The 9241-nt window shown below is 36.4% G+C and overlaps 1 protein-coding gene across 1 annotated transcript; it reads left to right on the top strand.

The window, feature by feature from the left end:
* The first annotated feature begins 136 nt into the window (after nt 1-136).
* Nucleotides 137-7089, top strand: RAE1 (ribonucleic acid export 1). The gene is made up of 11 exons (XM_010292445.1): nt 137-241; nt 395-499; nt 1343-1435; nt 1856-1942; nt 2921-3007; nt 3269-3340; nt 3901-4008; nt 4368-4474; nt 4559-4634; nt 5173-5367; nt 7003-7089. Exons 1-11 carry the CDS (start codon nt 152-154, stop codon nt 7087-7089), a joined length of 1107 nt encoding a protein of 368 aa, XP_010290747.1. The 5' UTR covers nt 137-151.
* The last annotated feature ends 2152 nt before the right edge of the window (nt 7090-9241 follow it).

Raw genomic sequence — 9241 nt, 5'->3', positions numbered from 1 at the left:
TTTTTTTTAATTTCGTGTATTTCTATATCTCTGGGCGCCTTCCAGGCAGGGTGAGGGGTGTGCTGGTGTACTGACTGCCGTGAGACACCCCGGGCATGCTTGAGGGCCTTGTAGGTCTCAGTAAGCCTTTTCCTCGGTTTGCAGGGCAAGGATGAGTCTGTTTGGATCAACGTCCGGGTTTGGTACTGGAGGTACCAGCATGTTTGGCAGTACGACTGCAGATAACCATAATCCAATGAAGGTATGTGCGTGAGCCCCGGTGGGAACCACTGTTCTGCTGCTGAGTTTTAAAGCGTCACAGCAGTACCTACTGACTCACCCTATGGAAGTAATGGGATCTCAGTGCACAGTTTGCAAATGTGCCTGATTTTGCTTTGTCTTCTGTCCTTTGTAGGATATTGAAGTAACATCTCCACCTGATGATAGCATATCTTGTTTAGCATTTAGTCCACCAACATTGCCGGGTAATTTCCTCATTGCAGGATCATGGGCAAATGATGTAAGTACTCACAATCAGACCTTACAGATTAATAAAGTGGGAGCATTGGTGCCTAAACTGCATAAATGTGATCCTAAAAACTCGTGTCAGGGCAACTGAAAATCTTCGTCTTTGCAGAACTGCAAAATTTGTGTCTGGTAGCAAGGCACTAAGTTTGACATAGCTGAGCTGCTTCAACTGAAAAATTCAGTTGTGATCTTCAGATGAGTCGTTGCTCTGTCTGTGTGTTTTAAGCATCAGATTGGAACATGTAGCCAGTGTTTTCCTGGTTAGATTTTTATTATTTTGATATTTCTTTTCCTACTCGTTTGGTTTTTAGCTTCATTGTCTTACATGGTTAGGCTAACATAGTTGCGCTTTGCCCGGTGAAAGAACCATGAACCCAGTGGCAAATAATCCAGTTTGACAGTCTAGTCTCAAAAAGATTAAGTTCCTACAACGTTGCTGAAGTTTGTTTGGATTGAAGGGTGAGATCCCAACTGGCACAAAGAGGGAGGGGAAGACAAATCTGAGTGCATTTTTTAGTTCTGTTTGGTCTGTTGGCCAGCAGCCTGCAGCAGACAGCTGCTTCCTAGCTGACGGTTTAGGGTTCTGCAGGAGAGCACTGGGAGGTGTATGTGATCGTAAGGTACTTTTGAGTTGGGGTTGGAGTTGTGGGATTGTTGTGGCTGTACAGATAAAAGGAACATAATCAGAGAAAATAAGGTTTCACTAGTTCTGAAAAAAGCTTGGTGTTTATAATTGTACTTTTCCTTGGATAAACTAAGGCTGGGATCTTCGAGAAAAATCTTTTATGTTCTTAGTGTTAATATGTTATGTCTGTATACGCTTCTCCTGTTACAGGTTCGCTGCTGGGAAGTTCAAGATAATGGACAGACAATTCCGAAGGCTCAGCAGATGCACACAGGGCCTGTACTAGATGGCTGCTGGAGTGATGTATGTTCCTATTTAAAAATAAATAAACGTTTTTTACCAAAACCTTAAATAAATTGGTATGTGGTTTCCAGATAGACACAAGTGCCACATGTAGATGCAGACCGTGATTATTATATAGACTTATGTTACTGTAAACATGTGCTAAGCATGTCCTAATAGAATAGACTAAGATGGGCATAAGAAGAGTAAAAGTGAGTTTAAAATAATGTGTTTAAAGCTAGATAATAGCTAACACAGTTTTCTCTTTTACGACATACAGTCGTAAATAAATTTCCATTTTTATGTTCTTTGTCTTACAATCCCTCTATATGTTACATTAATGTTAATGCTATTACTAGAAGAGAATAAGACTTGTCAGCTTTCTAATAAATACTGCATGATAGAGGTATTTAATCTTTTGGCCTTATTCTTGTTTCTTAGGATGGGAGTAAAGTATTTACTGCTTCCTGTGATAAAACTGCCAAAATGTGGGATCTCAACAGTAATCAAGCTATTCAGATTGCACAAGTAAGTAAGCAAGCCCCAAGCTATTAGGTGGGTTTTTTCCTTCTCTATTTTTATTCAAAGTTACCTTTATTAGCAAATTAAGCTACTCTTCAGTGCTTCTGAAGTAGATACTGCTATATAAAGAGGTTGTAGGGTGCTTTTTGTATTTTTGAGGTAATGAAGTGCATATGAATAAGGAGACTTGCAGTCAAAGTGATCTGAATAACCTGTGCAGCTGTTTCCTCTATTTTACTTGAGAGCTGTTTCCATTGCTGCTGTGATCTCACTAAGTCACCCTGTTGCTTTATAGGGGAGAAAAAAAAATTAAGAAATCATTGAATTCACTTTCACAAATACCAGCTTTCTGCTGTAGCAGTAGCAGGGATTATAATTTACATTCTCAATTTAGAAGTGAATGTCTGTTCATAGAAGATTTAGTTATGGTGTCTAAAATGAGATACCAGTCACATAATTTAAGAGAGTTGGTCCTTTTAATGGTTGCTTCTTGTATCTTATTTGAGGTGATAAAATTCCGATTCTTAGCCTTGATTTTAAAACCTTGTTGGTGTAATTAACATAGACCTTTCTTCTGTAGCTCTTGTCAAAAGCAGCTGGTTTTTATATTGGTTTGTAATAAATAACATGCTATATTAAAGTGTTGATTTTTAGCATGATGGATAATATCCTTTATAAATAAATACAAAGTCCTACTGTTCATCATTTATATTTCTGCTGTGACCGTCTTCCTATGTAGGGTGACTTGACTGTATTTCTTTGTGTCAGGAACCATTTTTTCCTTATGTGGGTGATTTTACAGCACTAACCAACACAACAAGGTCATGACCAACCTTTATCCTAACTGCTGTGACTAAAATAGTGAATCAGTTTTCTTGAATGGATTAAAAGTGTCTGTGCTCCTCATATTTTTTGTATGTGTTTACAAGAAATGTGGACTGTTATCTTAGTAAATGTATGTGTGTTTGTCCTTCTTTTCTTCAGCATGATGCTCCTGTGAAGACAATCCATTGGATTAAAGCACCAAATTATAGCTGTGTGATGACAGGAAGCTGGGATAAAACTTTGAAGGTATGATTTTTACCTGAACAAATGGACACAAAGTGTGCTAGTAATCTGTGAATGAAAATACTTATGTGAAATGAAAATATGTTATTAAAACACTAATACAAAAAGCAGATTAATGAAATAGCCTCACTTCACAGAGAGTGGCAGTATTCTGACTATACAATGAAACAACTTGGTACCAATTGCATTCTCTTTACTAAAGTAATTTAGACAACGTATCCTCAACTCCAAGCGTAATTTTGTTCATTTCTCTGTTTCCATCAGTTCTGGGATACCCGTTCACCAACACCTATGATGACATTGCAGCTCCCTGAAAGATGTTATTGTGCAGATGTGGTAAGCCGTGATATATGGGAAACCAGTGTCAGCTAGATGACTGGGAGTATGAACAAACTGTCAGTCTTTGAGGCTTCTGTAGGTTACCACTAAATACCGACTGTTAGTATGGAATCATAGAATAGTATTCAATCTCTGTGTGATTTTAGCAATGAAACATAAATTGATCTTCTTGATCAGGCTCTGGAAAACAGGTATTTGCATGATACAAAACATGCTTGGTGTTCTTTTAACGTCACAAAACCAAATCAGCACTAGGACTGACCTACCCTCATTTCTGGATGAGTTTGCATTACCGTTATTGCGATTCACATTGGAAGGGTCAGCTTATAACTGAAGATTTTTGGTATGTTTAATATGTCAATGGCAGGGAAGAACTGATTTGTTTTGTCTGAAGATATGTCTACAAATGAACTTTGTTCTTTTTCTTCATTCCCTCCCCCCCGCCCCCCACCCCGAAAATAGTCTAATTCTTTTTACTACTTCAGGAATTTCTGTGAAATAATAAATAGAATTCTCTGCCATGCTCTTAACACAACCTGTTTTACAACCTTATTCAGGTTCATCCTATGGCTGCTGTGGCCACTGCAGAAAGGGGTTTAATAGTTTATCAGTTAGAGAATCAACCTTCTGAATTTAGAAGAATAGAATCGCCTCTTAAACACCAGGTAAATTATTATATTTATTACAAGCGTATTTATACAGATTATTGAAATTCTGGGCTTGCCATTTCTTTGGTAAAAACAAACAAACTGAACTTTGGTGTTTCAAAACCAAAGTCCTGTATCATGGTATGGCACATGTCCTGGTTTGCCATTGATGTATTGCTGATCTTCATAAGGATTTGGAAACGTAAATACTGTGGCCTAAATTCTCAGTAGAATTTGACCTATCTCTTGACCTTGTTTGTGTTTTTACTTTACTTTGCATTGATGTATGTGATGTTTTGTGTCCCTGTGGAAAATAGACAGCATTCAGAAAATCTAGCACTTGGGCCTCTGTCTAAAATTATCTTTCTCAAATTTAGCATCGCTGTGTTGCTATTTTTAAAGACAAAGTGAACAAACCTACTGGATTTGCCCTTGGAAGTATCGAAGGAAGAGTAGCAATTCATTATATCAATCCCCCAAATCCGTAAGTATCACTTAATAAAACATCTTTTCTTCATTGCTCAGTTTACAATGAGTAAAGTAAAAAGACTTTTTTCCCCCCCACCAGTGCAAAAGATAATTTCACATTTAAATGTCATCGCTCCAATGGAACAAACACATCAGCACCTCAGGATATCTATGCTGTAAGTATTCAGCATATACCACTAGATCTTTTATACAGGGCAATATACACTCTTAATGTAAAATTGGCTATGAATTGTTTGTTCTCCTTAACTTGAGGCAACATAAAAGGTCATCTTAGATGTGTGTTTAAAGACCAGTCATAGTCATTCCTTAAGAGGAAAGGCAAATTTTTGTACTTCCTTTAAAACACACACCATATGAACCATTCATTAAATCATCTTGGTAGAGATGACACTTGTTAATTTTGCTGATACTGAAGCAATATTTAATATGTTTGTGTAATGGGATTATGCATTGAATTTTTAGGTAACACAAAAAAGGTGATGCTTTCCCTGTTGCTTCGGTGGGGTTTTGGGGTTTTTTGGTTTGTTTGTTTTTTTTTTCCAGAGAACATATCTGAAAACATTAAAAAAAAAAAACAAACCTCTATCTAGTTGTAAAAAATCTTTCCTGTGTATTTACTCTCTCAGGATTCAGCATGTGCTGTGAATGTTTCCATGTGTGATGTTTTACATAGTGTTTGTAATGATTCTGCAGGTAAATGGGATAGCATTTCATCCTGTCCATGGTACACTTGCAACAGTAGGATCTGATGGTAGGTTCAGCTTTTGGGATAAAGATGCACGAACGAAGCTAAAAACATCAGAACAACTTGACCAGCCGATATCTGCTTGTTGCTTCAACCATAATGGCAATATATTTGCATATGCTTCCAGTTATGATTGGTCAAAGGTAAGAAAGGTTTAGACTCCTGTACATACTTGCATTTGACAACCAAGACTATCCTTTTCACGGGAGGCTTTCACTGTCCTTTATAAATAGTAGCTGAGTCTTTCTAATTCCACAAGCATGCAAGAGAACTTACACTGGTCATTTTAGGCATCTGATGAAATTTAACACTGAAATAGTGCCTTCTTTGGTTTTTAGCTTCAGCTGGATAAGATTGCTAAACAGTGGTATTTTGCAAATATGGATGAGCAAAATGTAAATTACATAATTCAGAAGTTATCCTGGTTGCTCACACACATTCTGCTGTGGGGAGTGTCATGGGGCAATATGGCACCCTAACAGGTTCCCACAAATCTGATTGAAATGCACATCTCTGCTGCTTCTGTAGATTCTCTTTAACTTTAAAAAAAACTGTGGCTGTAGTTATAAACACTTAAGCCAGTGTTTGAATGCTGCGTACTAAATTTCCAGTACCACTCAGTGCAGCTTGCTGCTGGCACTTATTTTCTTATATCCCAAACTTCACTCAACAATAAATCATACCGATGCAAGAGAAACACAACAAACCATAATATGTGGAGAATCAATACTTCTTAATAGTTTAAGAAGGTGGTAGCAAGGTTGAAATGTAACTGATTTTAATGGAATGGCAACTTCCATGAAAAGCATTGCTTTCCTAATGCTTTTAAATTTGAGGATAACATTCCTTGTGGTTTTGACTGAAATGAATGCAGAAATCACACAGATGGACTTGGCTGCATGCCACAAAGAGAGCAAAATTTTAATTTATTGCACTGTATGTAGTCTTCTGAATACTACCTGAAGTAAGATAACTCTGTTATGTGCTAGGGCAGATGAATTCTTCTCTTGTAAATGCTTGGGTAGGCTGCAGTGGCAGATACATACTGAGGTATCTTTCAGATCTGTAAACCAATATTAAGTAGTAAAACCAGTAGGTACTAAATTTCCTCTCTAGAACCATTTCTGTCAAGTGGAGTTGGTAATTTTCAGGTTGTGTGTTGGACTTTAATAGCTTTATTAGTGTTTACTTGCCCTGATTTGAATACTTGCATATTGAGTTGGTAATGTGTATGCAAAGAATGTCAATATGCAAAATAGTATATTTGCATCTGCAGTTGGGGAATGGAGATATTTTTGCAGTTGCCTGTAGAACTTGGGCTTCACTTCGAAAAAAATGTGACCTTATTTCAATTCAAAGATAGAATATATAAAGTGAAACTGGGTGGCCATTAAAGTTTTAGTTTCTTCTCTGCTGCTTCTTTCTTCTTTTCTTTAAATGACATTAAAAAAACCCCATATTGAGCTTTTATGCTGCATCTATAAAGCTTAGAGAGATGTGGGGTTTTTTTTATGAAAACTTTTTTATATCTTTTATATCTTTATATCTTATATAAGGATAAATGTCCCTTAAATTTTACGTTATATGCACAGTTCTTCTGATTACTTGTTATAGTAAGCTGTTTCTAATCCACCAGTGTTGTCCAATATCTGGTCTTAAAGACTTTAAGATTAAATATTAATAAACCAAGCTAATGGAATATTCATATTCTTACATTTTAAGGCAATGCTGATATTTCTTCTTTGAAGAGAGTAAATACAGATGATTTTTCTTTTTAGGGTCATGAATTTTATAATCCACAAAAGAAAAACTACATTTTTCTGCGAAATGCAGCAGAAGAGTTAAAACCTAGGAATAAGAAGTAGTGAGTATGAGTCTGACTTGTGTTACTCTACTGCTTTTCTGCCATTCCTGCCTCTGCTTCACTGCTCTTCTGCCATTTGTGCCCTATTGCATCATGGTTCAGTCAACTCTGGATCGCTAACATTGAGCAGGAACTGTGAAAATTACATCGAATGTATTCTGACTTGCTGGAGAACATTTTTTCAAACTAGATATTCCTATGTGTATAAGGAAGAGAGGCTAGTATTGACGTGACTTAACCACTGTCTGTTCCACAGCAATAAGGAAATTGCAGCAAAATCTAAATCTGGGTTAGATACTCCTGCTTAGAAGTGCAACCATTTGTATCTATGGATTTATTTTATTAGTACTACATTTAAGTATGTTAACTATAATAGTTCTGGAGAAGTTGTATAAATACTGTATTTTTTGTAAGTACTTGAAGAATTGCAAGTAATTCTTCTCTAAGGGAGGCTTGTTATTACTTATTCAGGGGTTCTTTCATTGCTTTCTGATTTGTTTAAAATGGAAATGTTGTCTACTGTATGCCAGGAAGAGATGCTTTGCAAATTGTTTTCCCTCATTTTTTGGATGAATTTGGTAGGTATGCAAGTGGCCAACAGCAGTGACAGAAACTCGAGACAGAAGATGGGCACAGTGCGAACTTACATTCCAGCAATGGACATGACTTTTGAGCCAGCGATACTCATGCTTATTCTAATCCAAAGGAAAAATTATCAGTTGTGCCAAGTGATATATAGTTCAGTAATACGAGCAAACCGTTCAAGGGTTTGTTTTATTCATGACCAAACCAATGTGTGCAAAATACTCGTGGCCTAAACTGCTTTAAAACTGACACCTTTTAACTCTAAAATTCATTCTTTTACATCTCTCTTAACATGTTTTTGTCCCTTAACAGGGGTTTCTGGACTGAAAAAAAGTACTCGTTTTTGTATTGACTAGAAAACAGTGCTGGTGATTTTCATCCTGATCAAAAATGCTGTGAAACAAAACAAGTGGGTTTCTCTCTGACTTGAATCTACCACTGTTTACTTTTAAATAGCCAGTTGTATACATACCAAAGTTTTCTTTTTAGAAGAGAATACTTATTATTCCTGTTTAACTGTTGTTTGTTTGATAATGACTAAATAAAAATGGGGGGTGCATGTATAGAAATACCTGTCATTGTACAAATCTCTGTAAACCTGTATGTTGTAACGCTTATGGTTATGGATTCATGCTACGTTTCAAATAAAATTTTTACTAAATGCTTTTTTCTATTCAGAAGTTCTGTTATAATAACATGGGCGAGGTGGTGTGCTTCACTTCTAGAAGCAGCTTCTTGTCCTTCCACTGTGATTCAGATACATTTTCTGAAAGTAAAGTACTTTTCCTCCAGCTGCTTGGGCTGGAAATGTAATGCTTTTTCCAGTTGCTGTTTCATTATGAATGATTCCTGTGGTTTTGTGTCAAAGAATTAAGAGGACTAGTGTGAAAGGCCTTTTGTTTTATGAGAATGAATCAAGTTCCTTGCTAGCTCAACAGCCAAACACCTGACAGTTTGTCTTTAGTACAAATGAATCATTCTATCTTCAAACTCTCTGTAGCCTGCTGGTCCTTTAACTTCAGACTCTTCTCTTAATGGTGTTCATCAGTTTTTGTTGAGTTTATATTTCTTGGTTTTGTATAGTTGTATGGTTGAGGAAAGTCCATGAAATATACTCTGCTCTTGCTTCCTGGGTTTTATTTCTCAAGTTAGTTTTTTTCCTGATAGCTATATGTTTTATATGGTTTTAGATTTCACATTCATGGCCTATTTGTTTTCTTTAGGATAGGAGAGAGTTCCCAGCAGTTACATCAACAGCTGGTCATTTACTCAAACATTTCTTTTGTTTTTGTTGAATTTTATTTTTAAAGGTTGTGATTGTTGTGCTGTAATCTTTGCTTGTTAGCATATTTCTCCAGTCTTCCCAGGCAAATGAATGCCACCAGGCAATTGCAGGCTCAAGGTTAAGTGTGTGTGATCATTGATGGCAAAAAAAAAGTAAATTTCTAATCTCTTGAAGAACTCCCACTGGTGTAAACAGGGAATAATGGAATGTATCATCTGTTTCTTTTTTTAAAATATTTAACAGTGTGAATGAGTAATGAGAAAATAGATTCACTCTGGTTCAG

Source organism: Phaethon lepturus, unplaced genomic scaffold, assembly GCF_000687285.1.
Source record: "Phaethon lepturus isolate BGI_N335 unplaced genomic scaffold, ASM68728v1 scaffold42878, whole genome shotgun sequence".
Taxonomy (NCBI): domain Eukaryota; kingdom Metazoa; phylum Chordata; class Aves; order Phaethontiformes; family Phaethontidae; genus Phaethon; species Phaethon lepturus.
This window is presented reverse-complemented; position numbering and strand designations above follow the sequence as displayed.